Source organism: Macaca fascicularis, chromosome 9 (assembly GCF_037993035.2).
Source record: "Macaca fascicularis isolate 582-1 chromosome 9, T2T-MFA8v1.1".
In the NCBI taxonomy this organism is placed as follows: domain Eukaryota; kingdom Metazoa; phylum Chordata; class Mammalia; order Primates; family Cercopithecidae; genus Macaca; species Macaca fascicularis.
Genome location: NC_088383.1, coordinates 141,992,933 through 142,011,948, shown reverse-complemented (window position 1 = coordinate 142,011,948; position 19,016 = coordinate 141,992,933). Strand labels below are relative to the sequence as shown.

Genomic DNA, 19,016 nt, shown 5'->3' with positions numbered 1-19,016 from the left:
AAGGGGGCCGATTAGTTTGTGGAATGATTGAGGAAGGAGGCCCTGGTCTGGACTCAGGAGCCTGTGGCCGGGTCATCACAGCTGGGCCTGCACTAGAGCCATAGCACGTTGGATGCAGGGCCGCCCAAGGCTGTCCCAGGGAAGGGCTCTGCATCCTGGTGCTCCTGCAGGCTGGGCCAAAGCTTCTCAGATGGGGCTGCTGCTGTCTGCTGGGAGAGGACCTGAGGTCCCTCCTGAGAGGGGCTCCGGAGACACAGTGGCCCCTTGGTTTTGCAGCTTGGGCTGGCTAGGCTTTGACCGCGTTCTCCACGTCCTCTGCTTGTGCCGTAGGTATTACTTTTTGGTGTACAATGCATCAGTCCTCTACTGGCAGATGGTGAGGCCGTTCCTCGAGCCTGGATATCGCCACCATCTGATCCCCAGCCTTTCCCAAATTGTAAACGTGCTGAGTCAGACCGAGGAGGAAGACAAGGAGTGGCACGCCGAGCTGATGCTGTGAGTTGAGCTCGCCGTGCCCTCCGTGGCCTCCCAGTGGGCTGCCCTCCAACTCTGAGGCCACCACCCCTTCTCCTGGCGGGGCGGATGGGAGTTCCACATCACTGGGGTACACTCTGTGTGCGTTTTCTCCCACAGTCACAAGTTTCTGTGTGTCTTGTCCGAAGGTTGTTTCCAAAATCTGTAGATGACGTTTGCCGTGCCCTGGTTATGAGGTTATGACAACAGAACAAGATACTGTGTTTAGACTCACGGCAAAGCAGACGTGACCCTGTGCCACCCAGCCTGGCTCCCGGTTTTAAAATCTTAGCTCTGAAAGTATTAATGCAGTAGGTGTTTTAACAGCATAAAACCAAGCGGAGTCAGCATGTCCGGAGCCCAGGCGGCCCTGCGAGGAAGCTGGGGCAGCACGGGGCAGGCCGGCCTTGCCTGGCCTTAGCCCTGAGGGGTCACTGCAGACTGTCACCAATGCCTCGGTCACTGTGCTGGGCGGCGGAAAGGAAATGGGTCCGAGTGTCTGTGGAGCTCTGTGTGCAGGCCGGGGACGGGTGGATGTCTCCAGTGAGGATCCCAGCTGTGCTGGCTCCAGAGTGGTCCTCCTCGACCCCAACCCAGAGCCTGCAGGTGTGGGTTTCCTGCCATATGGCCTTTTGGGGAACCTTTGAAGAATATCAGTACAGATCTTTCATTTCAAAATGCCCCGGTGCTAGCGGTAACGAGCTGTCTGGCGCCTGCTGGCCATTCCCGGTGAGCCGCACGGCCTGGTTCTGGCTGAAGAAGCTGACCGCGGGATAGCTTTTAAAGTTTGTGAAACACAAAATATATAATGGTTTAATAGCCTGGTTATTAGAGAGGAGAAAACAGTTTCAGCCGGGTTGACCAGTGGCGCGTGTCTGTCTGGTTACTAGAGAGGAGAAAACAGTTTCAGCCGGGTTGACCAGTGGCGTGTCTGTCTGGTTACTAGAGAGGAGAAAACAGTTTCAGCCAGGTTGACCAGTGGCGTGTCTGTCTGGTTATTAGAGAGGAGAAAACAGTTTCAGCCGGGTTGACCAGTGGCGTGTCTGTCTGGTTATTAGAGAGGAGAAAACAGTTTCAGCCAGGTTGACCAGTGGCGTGTCTGTCTGATTATTAGAGAGGAGAAAACAGTTTCAGCCAGGTTGACCAGTGGCGTGTCTGTCTGGTTATTAGAGAGGAGAAAACAGTTTCAGCCGGGTTGACCAGTGGCGCGTGTCTGTCTGGTTATTAGAGAGGAGAAAACAGTTTCACCGAGTTGACCAGTGGCGCGTGTCTGTCTGGTTATTAGAGAGGAGAAAACAGTTTCAGCCGGGTTGACCAGTGGCGTGTCTGTCTGGTTATTAGAGAGGAGAAAACAGTTTCACCGAGTTGACCAGTGGCGCGTGTCTGTCTGGTTACTAGAGAGGAGAAAACAGTTTCAGCCGGGTTGACCAGTGGCGTGTCTGTCTGGTTATTAGAGAGGAGAAAACAGTTTCACCGAGTTGACCAGTGGCGCGTGTCTGTCTGGTTATTAGAGAGGAGAAAACAGTTTCAGCCAGGTTGACCAGTGGCGTGTCTGTCTGGTTATTAGAGAGGAGAAAACAGTTTCACCGAGTTGACCAGTGGCGCGCGTCTGTCTGGTTACTAGAGAGGAGAAAACAGTTTCACCGGGTTGACCAGTGGCGCGTGTCTGTCTGGTTATTAGAGAGGAGAAAACAGTTTCAGCCGAGTTGACCAGTGGCGCGTGTCTGTCTGGTTATTAGAGAGGAGAAAACAGTTTCAGCCGGGTTGACCAGTGGCGCGTGTCTGTCTGGTTATTAGAGAGGAGAAAACAGTTTCAGCCGGGTTGACCAGTGGCGTGTCTGTCTGGTTATTAGAGAGGAGAAAACAGTTTCACCGAGTTGACCAGTGGCGTGTCTGTCTGGTTACTAGAGAGGAGAAAACAGTTTCACCGGGTTGACCAGTGGCGCGTGTCTGTCTGGTTATTAGAGAGGAGAAAACAGTTTCAGCCGGGTTGACCAGTGGCGCGTGTCTGTCTGGTTATTAGAGAGGAGAAAACAGTTTCACCGAGTTGACCAGTGGCGCGCGTCTGTCTGGTTACTAGAGAGGAGAAAACAGTTTCACCGGGTTGACCAGTGGCGCGTCTGTTATCTAGGGAACTTCTGGAGTGTTATCTGCAAGCCGGAAGAAAGGAGGAGGCTGCCAGGTTCTGCTCCACTGCAGCTCCGTTCATCAAGTCTCACGTGCCGCAGAAATACCGGCAGATGTTCTCCGTTATGGTAAATGAGCGTATTAGAAATAGAGACGTAAGAAGTACTTTTCTTAAAAGTCATTGTTGAGAAAACTGCATAGAAATTACATAAGTTTGCTGAGAGATATAAAAATGTATATGTATAGATACATGAACAAAAATATATAAACATATTAAAAAGAAATAGCAGTTCATCCAACGTATAGAACTGTGACATTTTGAAAGCAAAACAGGGTCTTTTGCCTTTATCGTCCCTCTTTGAATTTTTCCTTTCTAATAGCTTTGAATTTTTTTGAAGTTAATAGAAAATTCACAAAGATACAAGTAATTACTACAAGAATATGTACCAAAAGCATTCATCAGCAATTCATTTTTAAATATGGGGAATCAGCTTAAGTTGTATCTGAAAAACTAGATACAAAATTTAATTAATGAGAAAATAAAATCTAGACACAAAATCTGAACCTCTTACCTAATTGTTTGAATCCAGATTAATAATCTCTTCAATTTTATGACAGGTTCGTCATGAATTAATGGACAAACTTCAGTTAAAGGAAGAAAAGAAAAATTCCATTAGCCTGTCAGTCACTTTCTATATTAATATGCTAAAAGCGTAAGTCATTTTGGGAGGGAGAGTTTCACAAGTGCTGGGCTTGGGAGCGCTCTGTCCCCTCCATGGGGGGAGGTGCTGTGTCCAGGGGCCTGTGAGTCTGGAGTTGCAGTGAGTGGAGCTGGAGAGTGGGAGCCTGGGACTCCCCAGGGTGTGGGGATCCGAAGGCCACCCCCAATCCGTGGCCCTGCCTCCCTCCCAGCATGGAGGAGAGGCCAGTGAGGCCACAGAAGGGAGAGGGCGGCTTCAAGCCAAGTGCAGAAAGAGCTTGTAGGAGGAGATCACGGTGTGTTTGGATGCCGAGGGGAGTGAGGAGATCACGATGTGTTTGGATGATTAGGGGAGTGAGGAGATCATGGTGTGTTTGGATGATGAGGGGAGTGAGGAGATCGCGGTGTGTTTGGGTGCTGAGGGCTGTGAGGAGATCATGGTGTGTTTGGATGCCGAGGGGAGTGAGGAGATCGCGGTGTGTTTGGATGCCGAGGGGAGTGAGGAGATCGTGGTGTGTTTGGGTGCCGAGGGGAGTGAGGAGATCACAGTGTGTTTGGATGATGAGGGGAGTGAGGAGATCACAGTGTGTTTGGATGATGAGGGGAGTGAGGAGATCACAGTGTGTTTGGATGATGAGGAGAGTGAGGAGATCACAGTGTGTTTGGATGATGAGGAGAGTGAGGAGATCACGGTGTGTTTGGATGCTGAGGTCTGTGAGGAGGTCGCAGTGTGTTTGGATGATGAGGGGAGTGAGGAGATCGCGGTGTGTTTGGGTGCTGAGGGCTGTGAGGAGATTGCAGTGTGTTTGGATGATGAGGGGAGTGAGGAAATCATGGTGTGTTTGGATGATGAGGGGAGTGAGGAGATCGCGGTGTGTTTGGATGATAAGGGGAGTGAGGAGATCACGGTGTGTTTGGGTGCTGAGGGCTGTGAGGAGATTGCAGTGTGTTTGGATGATGAGGGGAGTGAGGAAATCGTGGTGTGTTTGGATGATGAGGGGAGTGAGGAGATCGCGGTGTGTTTGGATGATAAGGGGAGTGAGGAGATCACGGTGTGTTTGGGTGCTGAGGGCTGTGAGGAGATCACAGTGTGTTTGGATGATGAGGGGAATGAGGAGATCACGGTGTGTTTGGATGATGAGGGGAGTGAGGAGATCACGGTGTGTTTGGATGATGAGGGGAGTGAGGAGATCACAGTGTGTTTGGATGATGAGGGGAGTGAGGAGATCGCGGTGTGTTTGGGTGCTGAGGGGAGTGAGGAGATCACAGTGTGTTTGGATGATGAGGGGAGTGAGGAGATCGCGGTGTGTTTGGATGCCGAGGGGAGTGAGGAGATCACGGTGTGTTTGGGTGTTGAGGTCTTTGAGGAGATCGCAGTGTGTTTGGATGATGAGGGGAGTGAGGAGATCGCGGTGTGTTTGGATGCCGAGGGGAGTGAGGAGATCGCGGTGTGTTTGGGTGCTGAGGGGAGTGAGGAGATCACGGTGTGTTTGGGTGCTGAGGGGAGTGAGGAGATCACAGTGTGTTTGGATGATGAGGGGAGTGAGGGGATTGCAGTGTGTTTGGATGCCGAGGGGAGTGAGGAGATCGCGGTGTGTTTGGATGCCGAGGGGAGTGAGGAGATCGCGGTGTGTTTGGGTGCTGAGGGGAGTGAGGAGATCGCCAGTCTGTTTGGGTGCTGAGGGGAGTGAGGAGATCGAGGTGTGTTTGGATGATGAGGGGAGTGAGGAGATCGCAGTGTGTTTGGATGCCGAGGGGAGTGAGGAGATCGTGGTGTGTTTGGATGATGAGGGGAGTGAGGAGATCACAGTGTGTTTGGATGCCGAGGGGAGTGAGGAGATCACGGTGTGTTTGGATGATGAGGGGAGTGAGGAGACGCGGTGTGTTTGGATGATGAGGGGAGTGAGGAGACGCGGTGTGTTTGGATGATGAGGGGAGTGAGGAGACGCGGTGTGTTTGGATGATGAGGGGAGTGAGGAGATCGCGGTGTGTTTGGGTGCTGAGGGGAGTGAGGAGATCGTGGTGTGTTTGGATGATGAGGGGAGTGAGGAGATTGCGGTGTGTTTAGATGATGAGGGGCGTGAGGAGATCACAGTGTGTTTGGATGCTGAGGGCTGTGAGGAGATCGCCAGTCTGTTTGGGTGCTGAGGGGAGTGAGGAGATCGTGGTGTGTTTGGGTGCTGAGGGGAGTGAGGAGATCGCGGTGTGTTTGGATGCCGAGGGGAGTGAGGAGATCACAGTGTGTTTGGGTGCTGAGGTCGGTGACGAGATCTGAGATTGTGTCCTATGGCCAGCATCCCTGTGAGAGAGCAATGCTTGTCCAGGTCCTATCACCGTTGAGCAGAGAGAGTGCCCCACATTTCCCGTGTTTGGCTCCTGTGTGGGATGCTGGCTCTGGCAAGGGGTCTGGGCATGTCTTGTCTGAGTGTTTCTATTCCAGCCTTGTGGGAAGGCCAGGCATCATGGAGGGAAGGAGGACCAGAAGGGGTGAAAAGTCATCTCAGGAATTTGAGGAAAGAAAGCAAGAGGGGTTATTTTCAGTCTCCTCTTCAGTGGGAAACACAGTTTCATACACACAGAGTTTCTCTTAGGAGAATTTGAATAAATCTGACAAGATCTTGTGGTGAATTACTCTCTGAATTATTTCTAGAAAAGCAGAGCAAAATGATTTACCAGGCGATGTCAGTGTCATTCTGAGGAAGGCCTATAGACACTTAAGTCGTTACAACCACCAGCGCTTTCCTTCCATCAGAGAAGAAAAGTAAGTGTTTGTCTTTTTGCAATATCACTTCTTCATAATCATTGTACAAAATTTAGCGGGCTCTGAAAAATGTGAAAAGGTATAAAACAAGCAACTAGAACCACCTTTGCAAAAGCCAGCCATCGTGGAGGTTTTAGTAAGTTCCTCTCTGGTCTTTTGTGGCCTGAGATTTGTACTGTTTTGCGAACACTTTCACACCCTACTTTTTAACATGAATTTAGTTTGTAGGCATATGGATGGTTCGGTCACCACGGCACCTCACACTGTTCTGGTGGTTGCATGGCGTTTTGTGGGTGGGAGAACAGGTTTCTCTAGAGCCTTTTTCAGGCTGGTTTGTTTGGCTTCTGTGCTTTCTCGAATCCTCCAGGCACTGGAGAGTTTGGGATAAGTCCTGGGCTGGTATCCTGGAAGCAGGAAGCTGAGCCTGAGATTTTCGGAAGCACATGGAAAGCGCTGGCCGGTTTTGCCTTTGTGGGTGCGGGTGGGTCAGGGGGTTGGTCCCCTGCCCCCCGGAGCGACTTTGCACCTCGTTGATAGCCCTGTATGTTTTTAAGAGAATGAGAAACAAGTAAAGCTTATTGATACGGGAGCTGAAATTGTCTGTTCGGTTTTCTGGTGGCCACACGGGACACTAACAGAGAAGGTGTATTAGTTATCTGCAGCCGCATAACAAGTACCCACAAACTTAGCAGCTTGAAACAACACAGGTCCATGAACTCGCCATGCCTGCAGGACGGGAACCTGGGCACAGGTCCATGACCTTACCATGCCTGCAGGACGGGAACCCGGGCACAGGTCCATGACCTTACCATGTCTGCAGGATGGGAACCTGGGCACAGGTCCATGACCTCACCATGTCTGCGGAACGGGAACCCGGGCACAGGTCCATGACCTCGCTGTGCCTATGGGATGGGAACCCAGGTGCTGGTCCGTGACCTCACGTGTCTGAGGAACGGGAACCTGAGTGCAGGTCCATGACCTCACCGTGTCTGCGGGACAAGAACCGGGGCACAGATCCATGACCTTGCCGTGTCTGTGGGACAGGAACATAGGCACAGCAACAGCCACAGCGTTGAGTGGTCTGGGGTCTCTTCTCAAGGCTGGACTGGGGAAGGGGCCCCCCAAGCTCACGGGGTGTTGGGAGGACTTGGTTCCTGTGGATCCAGGCTCGGTCCTGGTGGGACAGCTTGCTTTACCAGTGCCAGCGAGGGATCCAGGCTCAGTCCTGGTGGGGCAGCTTGCTTTATCAGTGCCAGTGAGGGGCGCCAGACGCCAGCTCATTCGTGGTCTCATCAGGGAGGTGGCACCCGCCCAACATTGAGGTCTCCGCTGCTCAGCTGCAGGCTCCTCGAGGGAGGGGGCCCCAGGACCACGGGGTGGCTGGAGGGGCCCCAGGACCGTGGGGTGGCTGGAGGGACACAGGGCCAGCCCGCTGGTGGGTCTGTTTGGGAGGAGTATGAGTGCATGTGTACGTGGGGACGTGTGTGGATATGTTGTTCCAGAAGGAGTTTACGTCTTCCATCAGACCCTCCAAGTGGTGCTAACTGAAGTCCGGCCGAGCGTGGCCGTGGCCCTGGCCGAGCGTCCCCTTCTGTGGCCAGGCGCTCTGACGAGAGGTCTCAGGACCAGTGTAAATAGCCCTGTGCCGCAGTCTGTCCACAGGTGACATTGTCAGCCACTTTTACGGATTCTCTCTTCCTGCCCTGCCCAGCAGGCCTGTGTGCTGGAGCTCAGGTAGGACGGAGAGGCCAGTGTTGCAATGCCAGGCCTGCCAGGATCTGAGAGGGCCCAACAGCAGAGCAGGGGGAGGAGGAGGTGGGCAGGGACGAGGGGCGGAGAAGCATCTGCACCCCACCCCAAAGCAGCCTCCTGCCCACAGCTACCCAGGGATGCAGGGAGGATGGTCACACCACACTGAGGGCCGAGTTGGGTCACTGCCTGCAGCCGCCAATGTATTCCCGGGAAGACTGTGATCACTCCCCGGGAGACGGCAGAAGACATGTAGACCTGCTCCCTGGGACATCTGGCAATGTCTGGAGACACTGTGGGCGGCTGCAGGGACACCAGTGGACAGGCTCCTCCTGGAAGAGAGGCATCCCGGAGGGAAACCCTGGCCTAATCTCCACCCCAGGAGCATGATCCTGATCCCTGCAGCTCAACAGGAAGCCCTAGAGGGGAGAGCTGAGGGCCCCTCTGTTCTTTCTTGAAGTTGTCTGGAGCACTGTGGGTCTTTACAGGTGGATACAAAGTTTAGCCTCAGCCTATGGATTTCTACGCAGACCCTGATTGGTGACTGCAGGTGCGGTTGGCGGTGCCCCTACGGGCTTGTCGCATGGTAGGAAGGCCCAGGCTCTGTGTAGGGAGGACGAAACCCCAGGATCTGTGTGCGGAGGAAGAAGGCTCAGGTTCTGTGTGGGGACTGTGGGGAAGGCCCAGGCTGTGTGTGGGGGAGTGTGGGGAAGGCCCAGGCTGTGTGTGGGGAGGAGGAAGGCCCAGGCTCTGTGTCGGGAGGAGGAAGGCCCAGGCTGTGTGTGGGGAGGAGGAAGGCCCAGGCTGTGTGTGGGGAGGAGGAAGGCCCAGGCTCTGTGTCGGGAGGAGGAAGGCCCAGGCTGTGTGTGGGGAGGAGGAAGGCCCAGGCTGTGTGTGGGGAGGAGGAAGGCCCAGGCTCTGTGTCGGGAGGAGGAAGGCCCAGGCTGTGTGTGCGGAGGAAGAAGGCTCAGGTTCTGTGTGGGGACTGTGGGGAAGGCCCAGGCTGTGTGTGGGGAGTGTGGGGAAGGCCCAGGCTGTGTGTGGGGAGGAGGAAGGCCCAGGCTCTGTGTCGGGAGGAGGAAGGCCCAGGCTGCGTGTGGAGAGTGTGGGGAAGGCCCAGGCTGTGTGTGGGGAGGAGGAAGGCCCAGGCTCTGTGTGGGAGTGTGGGGAAGGCCCAGGCCCTGTACTGGGAGCAGAAAGGCCCAGGCTGTGTGTGGGGAGTGTGGAGAGGCCCAGGCTCTGTATGGAGAGGAGGGAGGCCCAGGCGCTGTGTCGGGAGTATGGGGAAGGCCCAGGCCCTGTGTTGGGAGCAGAAAGGCCCAGGCTCTTTATGAGGACTGCAGGGAGGCCCAGGCTCTGTGTGAGGAATGTGGGAAAGGCCCAGGCTCTGTGTGAGGAATGTGGGAAAGGCCCAGGCTCTGTGTGAGGAATGTGGGAAAGGCCCAGGCTCTGTGTGAGGAATGTGGGAAAGGCCCAGGCTCTGTGTGGGGAATGTGGGGAGATTCAGGCTCTGTGTGGGGAGTGTGGGGAGATTCAGGCTCTGTGTGGGGAATGTGGGAAAGGCCCAGGTTCTGTGTGGGGAGGGGAAGGTTCAGGCTCTGTGTGGTGAGGAGCCTGAACTCTGGCCTCGCTGAGCTGCAGATGTGGGTCTGAGCTGCTGTGCAAGACCATGGCTTTGAGTGCGCATGTCATCCTCCCTGTGCTTCCCCTGGGCTCTGCACATGACCTGAAGGTCTGGAGAGTGAGGAGCGGGGCGTCCAGTAGGGACCTGGCCCTGGGCGGCCTCCACAACTGTGCTGGCCCCGGGATACTCCTGGGCTCTGACGCTGTAGCTTAAAGCCCTGCTGGGACCTCCCCGCAGGGCTTCTGTTCTACTATTTAATTTAACTTTATTTATTTCTTATCCTACCTTTCTTTCCTGCCTCTGCTTGAATGGGGAACCTGGATTCTCCCGTGCAGCCATATTTGCTGCCTCCCCATATTGAGCCGGTGCTGGCTGGTTTGTTTGTTTGCAGAATGCTTTTGCTTTTTGAACTGGCACGTTTTTCCTTGACCTTGAAATGCATGGAGATCTCCTCTGACTGCCTCTCAGACCTCAAGAAGATGGAAAGCAAAGTAAGTGGCTTTATGACACTGTTGCCTGGGGTTGGGAGGCTGCTCACCGTGCATTTGGACAAAAGGCAAAGAAGGGAAAAGCAGTTCACAAGGCCGTGGCCCCCAGGGCTTCGGTCAGTGGTTGGCACGTTGCCGTCTTTCCTACCTGTGTTTTGCACAACTGCGGTTAGATGGTGTTTGCAATTTTACACCTGCCCATTTCTCTTTACCTTTATTGTGGCCACGAGGCCACAGCACCACAGTTGTTTCTAGAGTCCACTTTACAGACGGTGTAAAATGTCATGATGCTAATGATCCGGAACATTCTCCAGCAGTCTCATTATTGGACGTGTAAGTCACACCGGCCATGCCTCATTACCCACAGTTCACTTTCTGCAGTTTGCTACCTGCAGGCACCTACAGTATGAAAGTATTAAGGTTTTTTGAGGGAGAGGCCACAGCCACATCACTTTTATTACAGCATAGTGTTATGGTTGTATTTTATTATTAGTTATTGTTATAAATATCATACTGTGCCTAATTTAGAAATTGAAGTTTATCATAGGGATTTCTGTCTAGAAAAATCACAATGTACATCGGGTTTGGGACTGCTCCACGTTTCAGGCCTCCACTGGGTTGGGGGGTCTTGAAACATATCCTCTCAGAGAAGGGGGGGCTACTGTATCATTTTGTGCTAATTACATAAAGGGCTGCAGTGAACATTTTGTGCCTAAAACATTAAGCTGCATTTAGGATTTTTCCCTAAGATGAGTGTATTTACATGAAATGACTAGGGAATGCTCACTTTTAATATTTTAAGAATACACGTTAGAGAACCGCCCTCCAGAAAAAGCTTCACACAACCAAAGGTGTGTAAGACTGAAGACGTCAGGCTTGCTGATGCTTTCGGGAACTGCCACAGAGCAGGGACAATGGGATCAGTTTATCGGGTGGTTTTGAGCAAACTGTGTCGCTTTACACACGGAGAGTGAAGGGGGGACCCTCGGGTGCACAGCCGCGTGCTGGGGCTCCCCTCGTGGTGTCTTCCTTGAGCACCTGCGGTGTGCTTTGCCCCAGGTTACCCACGAGTAATCGTAAACCGAGCCGTCAGTGGTGCAGGAGACACGGCCGTGGCTCAGCACGGGGGGAGCCGGCCAGCCACACTGAGGGCTGTGCTGATCTGGAAATGGTTTCAGAACAGGAGATGCAGTTCACGTGGCCTTGAGAGACAGGCGGGAAGCGTGGTCAAGGCTGGAAATGGCAGCCCGTGCAGTACGGAGGATGAGGGCAGCGTGGGAGGCGCTCCTGTGTTTGATGCCCTTTACTGGCTTCTGTGAGCCCCATTTTCATCTTGTCGGTTTCAATGGCGCAGCGTCCCCAGTTCAGAATGACTGTGGAACGCCTGGGTCCGGCCCCACTTCCTCCTCCCCAGCAGCCCTTCCTTCAGCTCCCTGCGCCTCAGGGTTTGTCGCTGCAAAATGGCAGCAGTAACAGGACTCATCTCCGAGGGCTGCTGTAGAACTCAAAGCAACGTTTTGTGTATCCCAGGTTGAGGCTCCCGGGCAGGCCCCTGCTGCCGTGGGGTTGCCGTTAGGGAGGCTCCTGTAGCCCAACTCTGCCGCCACCGCCCGTGACCCCTGCAGAGCATGTCCCTCTGCCCTGGCTTGAAGACGCTCTCCCGGCCCTTTGCCCGGTTGGCCTCTGCCCATCCTTCAGGGCCCAGCCCTCCTATTACCTCCTGTCTCACTGCTGGTCGAAAGCGACCTTCTCTAGGTGAACATTCTGCTGGGAGGCTCGTTATCCCTGCCAGCCTCCTAGTAGACATTCAGGATCTCATGAGCTTTATTTTGAATTAAAAGCTCGCTAATGTTAAGGATATGAATGGTTTTTAATTTTGAAGCCTTGGTGCATTTTTAAAGACTATCCACCGTCATACATTTCACGATTGCTTGAGTGAATGGGGGAAATGATTTAACCAGGCAGACGCCCGGACCTGTGGGACCCCATAAAGAGTTTTAAGATCCATGACCATGTGGGAAGCATGGGGCTCTTTTTCTGACCCCTGTGAAGCCTGGCATAGCTTCCTCAGTGGCATGGAGGCTTGCGGCTGCTGGACAGGTGGGGGCACACAGCCTGGGGTGGCGGCCTCCTGCGCTCTCCATCCTGGCCGGCGCCAAGGCCCAGATGTGCAGGACTGCGGTGCAGCCATCCTGAGGTGCTGCAGGTACTTCCCATCCTCGCGGACATCTGCTGCCGAGGACCCGCTCCCCGGGGCGGAGGAGTCTGCTGCCGAGGACCTGCTTCTTGGGACGTCTGTGTCTGTTGTTTGTGAAGATGCTACACCATCAGCACCTGCGCTCACAGACTAGGAGCTTGAGTCTCCTGTGTCCAGAAGACCTGCACCCCTCGTGCCAGGGCGGGTTTAGGAGTGTCACCCCTCGTGCCAGGGCGGGTTTAGGGTTTAGGGGTGTCACCCCTCGTGCCAGGGTGGGTTTAGGGTTTAGGAGTGTCACCCCTCGTGCCAGGGCGGGTTTAGGGTTTAGGGGTGTCACCCCTCGTGCCAGGGCGGGTTTAGGGTTTAGGAGTGTCACCCCTCGAGCGGGGCAGGTTTAGGGTTTAGGAGTGTCACCCCTCGTGCCAGGGCGGGTTTAGGGTTTAGGGGTGTCACCCCTCATGCCAGGGCGGGTTTAGGGTTTAGGAGTGTCACCCCTCGTGCCAGGGCGGGTTTAGGGTTTAGGGGTGTCACCCCTCGTGCCAGGGCGGGTTTAGGGTTTAGGAGTGTCACCCCTCGTGCCAGGGCGGGTTTAGGGTTTAGGGGTGTCACCCCTCGTGCCAGGGCGGGTTTAGGGTTTAGGAGTGTCACCCCTCGTGCCAGGGCGGGTTTAGGGTTTAGGAGTGTCACCCCTCGTGCCAGGGTGGGTTTAGGGTTTAGGAGTGTCACCCCTCGAGCGGGGCAGGTTTAGGATTTAGGAGTTTCACCCCTCGAGCGGGGCAGGTTTAGGGGTGTGGTCTTTGGATGACAGCGACATGTTGCTCCCAGCTTTTGTAAGGCCACCGAGGCCTGGGGACATCTTCCCCGAGCTCAGCAAGCCCCGGAGAAAGGGGAGGTAGAGTGCCCTTCTTCCCAGCATGACGCACAACACATCGCTTCCCAGACTTCGGCGCAGCCCCGGGCCCCCAAGCCGCCTGGCTGAGGCCTGGGTACCAGGTGTTGGGGGCCGGGACAAGGCCCCTGAAAAGGGCAAAGTCAGGACCCTCCCCTGCCGCTCTCAGGCGGTAGGGCCTGCAGGCAGGCGAGGAGTTGGTGTAGCTGAAAACACGGCTTCCTCACTTAAACCTCTGCGTCGTAGGTGTCTGTGTGTCATCGTATGACTTGTATTTGTTAAACCTCTACCCAGTCATATTTTAAATGCCTCTGAAGTTCATGAATGTGCACAGCTGCTTCCCTTACAGATCTCCATCTTTTCAAAAACTGTGTATATCTGCAGGATCCTGGGAAGCTGATTGAAATAGAATGTCTGGAGTGTGAATCAGAAGCTTTAAGACTTGAAAATCAGATGAAAATGTACATCCGAGCGGCTGTTGAGGTCAGGAGTCGTACACCTGGCATTATTTTGCAGATTCTGGGAACTCGGTGCGAGTTGAGTGTGTCCCAGGCTTGAGGGTGCTGGGGACACGGCCTGGACCCCACTGCTGGACTCGCCCTGGCTCCCGTGACAGCGGGTGTGAGTCCAGCCTCCAGTGCCACACTTCCTCTCCCACGCAGAGGGGCCCACAGGCCTCCTTGGTGGGTTGGGGTCGTACAGGTGGGGGCTGGGATGTGACTCCCTCTGACCCTCCTCCTGCAGCCCCTGCAGAGCTGCCCCCTCCCCGCCATGTGGTGATGCCTGCCCGGGAGGACAGGGGGACGGCCATGCGTCTCCACAAGGGCTTTCTGCCAGCCTCACTTGAGTCGGGGAAGGCGTCCTAATGACGAGGGGCAGAAGCCACCGCTGGCCCTGGGGTCAGCTGCCAATTATAGGCACGTGAGCCTGACCCACCTCCGTCCTGCTGTCTGAGACGGCAGGCTCTGGAATAGCAGCCACTGCCACGAAAGGATTTAGAAATCATTTTAGACTCTTCCTCAGTAAGAATTTCCCGGTTAAAAGATGAACAAAAACCTGACAGAATGGAGGTATGCAGCCCTGACATGGTGCCACGGCAAGTGTGGCGGGTTGGCCCGGGAGCCCTCGAGTCCTGTCAGCCAGGCAGTACAAGGCCCCGCTGGGCACAGAGGAGCCAGGGGCACGTGGGTCAGTGCCGGAGGTGCCGGGGCGGGGGATGAGCAGAGCAGCTGGGAGGCCTTCCCCGCCCCCACTCCTAAGGCACCCACCCTCAGCCCGCACCGCCTGGCGCATGTATCACGGCCCGGCAGGCGCCGACGCCTCTGTGGACTTGCTCCTGGGTCTGCTCCGCGGGGCTGAGCGTCTCGTGGGAGGTTTTTGACTCTTGCTGTGCGCTGGTGCCAGGCATGCGGTAGGCGCTTAATGAGAGTTCGTTTAAGGAATGATTTCCAGACACTTTGGCTGCTGCACTTTGTCGTGAAAGTGAACAGAGGCTGCTTGTGGCTGTGGCACTGTGGGGTGTACGGCTGCTTCCCCCGCCTCACCTGCTGAGGATCTCGGTGGGGCCGGCACCGGCGTACGAGGCTTTCAGACCCAGCAGCCAAGGGGCAGGATGGGGTTGTGAGGTGCAGGCTCCACCCAGCCCAGGGGCAGCATGAGGGCGAGGCCCCTGTGGAAGCCACAGGCTGTGGGGACATGGCCAAGCGAGCCCAGGGCAGTGGGCGGCCCAGAAGGGCTTGTGGGAGGTGGGAGTGTGGGGAGACTGGCTCCACTGAAATCCTGGCCTAAGCCTTTGTCCGGGGAAGGGCCCGTGTAGCACAGACCGGAGGAGACATTCTGGGGGTGGGAAGCGTCGTGGGCACAGGCCCCTGGAAAGAGACGGGACCAGGAAGGGAGCAGCCGCCACTGAGTCCACACACGGGAGGCGGGCGCAGCCACGATATGTGCGTACTGCCAAGCCTCCTGCGTGTACTATCTTGTGAGACATCCACTTCCTCCTAGAGTCACTCTGGCCATTTTCACGGACAGATTTGAGCATGGCACCACGCAGGGTGATGAATTTAGGGCCTGAGTTCTCAGCGTGCCCTGCACATGTCCCGCCCCAGCCCTGCAGCTCAAGCCAGCAACCTCCATAGAATCGCCCACGTCTTCTCCGCAGGCCCAGCTGGATATCATACAGAGACTAGACGTCGCGCTGCAGCGAGCCGTCCGCCTGGGCGACCCCCGGGTCATCCACGTGGTGTGCACCACGCAGTGGAACACCTGCCTGCCCCTGCTGCAGCACAACCTGCGGCACCACCTGCGGAAGCCCCTGGCGGGTGTCGCGGATGTGCTGGAGAAGGTGGACAGGTGGGGCGCGCACATGCGCCGTGTCCTCCACAGAGCGGGTGGTGCATGAGGAGATAGAGGAGGAGAAGGTGGCCCAAGCCCCCTTGCCATGCCAGTGCCACAAGCAGCAGACTCCCCGTACTCAGTAAGGGCCACCCTCTGCCTCTGCTCAGGGCCAGGCATGCCGGGTCCTCTGTGTGGAGCACTGGTGGGGCCAGAGGAAGAAGCAGGCTCAGCTGTGTCTCACGGGCATCTGTGCCCCTCAAGCCTCCATTGAAGGGGACTGTCATGGCCACAGAAGCTGAGAGTGGGGGGCTGGTTGTGGCCCCATGGGACTTGGGTCATCTTGGGTGAGACAGGAGTGCTCAGAGGGCCCAGCGTCCCGGAAGAGCACGGTGTGTCCTCAGGGGTGACAGGAATGCTGGGGCCAGCGTGGTAGCAGGTGGTAAGCATCTAGGTGGGCCATGGCGGGCAGGCGGCAGGCGTCCGGGTGGACCGTGGCGGGCAGGCATCAGGCGTCAGGGTGGACCATGGCGGGCAGGCAGCAGGCATCTGGGTGGGCCGTGGTGGGCAGGAGACTGGTACTGGGGGCAAGGGCAGCCACAAGATGTTGCAGAGCCTGGTCCCAGGGTGGCTGGAGAACCACAGCCCTGGTCTCAGGACCTGTTTCTTGTTGGGAGGGCTCAGCCTCTTCATTGCTGTCAGTATGGTTTTGACTCTGAGACCGCCAGCTCAGCCCCAGCTCCCTGTCTGCTACCTCCCTGCACTGCCACAGCTCCCTCCCACCTTCTCTGGGGCTCCCTGACTTTTTCTAGAATTCTATTTCATTTCCTCTGTTGGCTTCTTGGTTTCTCGACTATACCTTTTGGAGGAATGGGGGATTTCTCTAGGGCTAAGAACACGCACCCCTTAGCACAGTCTGTGTCAGGCCAGCATCACTCCGGCTCAGTTCACACAGATACACACCCTGAAGCATGGTGACCACACCCCTCACACCCCCCTGGGCCATCCTTCAACTTCCCACAGCTGAGAATGAACCCGGACCCCGGCTCAGCTGCCCCAGAACCGCTTCTCAGGCCTGGCACACGTGCACTCCTGTGCACACGCAGCCTGCTCGAGCCCAGGGGTTCCAGGCACCCCACAGGCTGCTCGAGCCCAGGGGATCTGGGGCACCCCTACACGGCTGCTTGAGGCCAGGGGGTCCAGGGCACCTCCACACGGGCTGGTTGGGCTGCTCTGCGCAGCCCTTCCTCTCCAGACCCTAGCCTTCCTCGCAGCCCTGCACCCTGACCTCTGCCGCCGTGGCCTGTGGGAACTGCGCCCCACGCTTCAGGAAGTTGTGCCCAGGCTGTGGGAACTGCGCCCCACGCTTCAGGAAGTTGTCCCCAGCAGAGAGCCGGGCAGTCTTGCACTAGCGCCCAGGTTTCCTTCCGGGGCTGCTGTCGTGAGTTGCCGAGGCCTCCGGGGTCTGCATGGTCTTCTCTCCTTGTCCCCATTTGTGAGTCCCCAGGGCCAGGCGGGGCATCACTGAAAGGATGGCGGAAAGCCAGGGGCACTGGGCACCAAGCCTCCCCTACATGCTGGGGCCACTCCAGGCCTCCCCTGGAGGGTGTGACCCCAGCCCGACACAGCCTCAGCCCCGCCAGGGCCCCTGATGCCGCGCCACCCCCACAGCCTCATGACGCTGCTCCGCTGCCAAGTGCACATGGAGATGGCGCAGATCGAGGAGGACGAGGACCGGCTGGAGCCCGCCATGGAGCACCTCCGGAAAGCCACGCGCCTGGACACCCTGGGCCTCTACCAGGACAGGCTCCAGATGGCCTCCACCCGGCTGCGCCTGTGCACCACACTATACCAGGCCCCCGAGCGTGCAGAGGACAAGGCCATCATGGCCATCGAGCAGGTGCTGCCCGGGGAGGTGAGGGAGGCTGGGTGCTGTAACCCCAGCATGGGGCCGGGGCTGGGCTTTGAAGGCACGGCAGGGCGGGAGCTGCCTAGGGCCACCTGAGGCGAGGAGGCCTGGGGCCGAGCTGTCACTGTGTCTATGAGCAGGAGGACCACACAGGCCCTGCCACAGCCAGGAGGCTCCAGAAGTTGGAGAAGGTGCTGCGGAAAGTCCAGCGGCCCCTTCCTCATCAGTCTCTGCTTTTCACAGGCAAAAAAAGCTACCCCAAAGGACAGCGTCAGGAAGAAGCGGGCCCTCCTGGTGAACGCAGGCCTGGCCTTAGCCCCCGACACGTTTCAGATCGTGCTGGACAGTGAGAATGAGGCCAAAGGTGAGCGCCGCACTGGGCTCTCCCAGCCCGGAACCATCCGCCTTGGAATGGCTCCGAGGCTGCCCCGGGGTTTCCCCAGTCCCCATGCTCCCTACCACGGCCCCTGGATGTGCAAGGACTGTGCACCAGCAGTGTCCTCCGATCTCGGCCTGCCGGGTCTGGCAAAGCCCAGCAAGGGTCTTCTGTGCACACACCAGCCTTGTCGGGTGCCCCGGCTGCTAGGACAGACCCCACGGGCTCTGCTGCTTAGACAACAGGAACTCACTCCTCCCAGTCCCAGGCTGGAAGTCAAGGCGTGGGCAGGGCTGGTTCCCCCTGAGGGCTCCTTGGCTTGTGGACACTGTCTCCTCCCTGCGTCCTCAGGGCCGTTCCTTCTGGGGGTCTGTGTCCTCGTTTCCTCCTCTTAGAAGGATACCAGTCAGGCTGGGCGCAGTGGCTCAAGCCTGTAATCCCAGCACTTTGGGAGGCCGAGACGGGCGGATCACGAGGTCAGGAGATCGAGACCATCCTGGCTAATACGGTGAAACCCCGTCTCTACTAAAAAAAAAAAATACAAAAAATTAGCCGGGCGAGGTGGCGGGCGCCTGTAGTCCCAGCTACTCAGGAGGCTGAGGCAGGAGAATGGCGTGAACCCAGGAGGTGGAGCTTGCAGTGAGCTGAGATCCGGCCACAGCCTGGGCGGCAGAGCGAGACTCTGTCTCAAAAAAAAAAAAAAAAAAAAAAAAAGAAGGATACCAGTCAGACTGGACTAGGGTCCACCCTGGCGACCTCATTTGACCCAGATTACCTCCAAAGAAGGTCATACTCAGGTCCTGGGGGCGAGGACTTCAACACACCCTGCTCTGGGGAGTGGGGTTGAGCCAGAGGCACAGTACAGGGCTCCCTGGATCACGGGGGTCAAAGCTGAAGCCATCACATCTGTCCTGGGGAGACCCTGAGCTGGCTTTGGGTAGTGGGACATGGGGCCATGCGGCCCACGTGCAGGGACTGAGCCAGGGTTCGGGGGTGTATTGCACCCCCACTGCCCCAGCTTCTCTGGGCACTCGCCAGTGGCTCTGGGAACGCAGGCGGTCCCACTCTCTTCAGCCCAGTGCAGGGGCCAGGCTGGGCCTGGCTTAGGAGCCCTTCCCACTGGTCCCTTAAGGGTTCTGCTGGGGGCTGCCGCCAGGCCTCCCTCCAGCTCAGTGCCCAGCAGCTGGCGGCTTTCGCCCAGCACGATGAAGCAGGCGTCACCCAGACTGCAGCCTGCGGAGACGGTGGTTGGGAATGGAGACGCTGGGTCATGTCTCGGGTCTGAGACAAGGAGATGGGCAGATGCAGGGTGGGTCGTGTCCTGCAAGGGAAGGTTGGTCGCTCTTGGAGAG

The 19,016-nt window shown here is 56.8% G+C and overlaps 1 protein-coding gene across 11 annotated transcripts in view; it reads left to right on the top strand.

Annotated features, from left to right (window-relative positions):
* CFAP46 (cilia and flagella associated protein 46) overlaps positions 1-19,016 on the top strand; it is a 133,828-nt gene that overhangs the window by 3,578 nt on the left and 111,234 nt on the right. For all 11 annotated transcript variants that reach the window (XR_012418304.1, XR_012418303.1, XR_012418302.1 and 8 more), the window contains exons 5-13: positions 331-495; positions 2,645-2,768; positions 3,259-3,353; positions 5,991-6,101; positions 9,866-9,965; positions 13,433-13,531; positions 15,207-15,397; positions 17,051-17,279; positions 17,532-17,652. Coding sequence is in view for 7 of the 11 variants with exons in the window: in XM_045361769.3 (XP_045217704.2) it covers positions 331-495; positions 2,645-2,768; positions 3,259-3,353; positions 5,991-6,101; positions 9,866-9,965; positions 13,433-13,531; positions 15,207-15,397; positions 17,051-17,279; positions 17,532-17,652 (1,235 nt within the window). In the remaining 4 variants the exon portion in view is untranslated. The remainder of the gene's footprint in view (positions 1-330; positions 496-2,644; positions 2,769-3,258; positions 3,354-5,990; positions 6,102-9,865; positions 9,966-13,432; positions 13,532-15,206; positions 15,398-17,050; positions 17,280-17,531; positions 17,653-19,016) is intronic.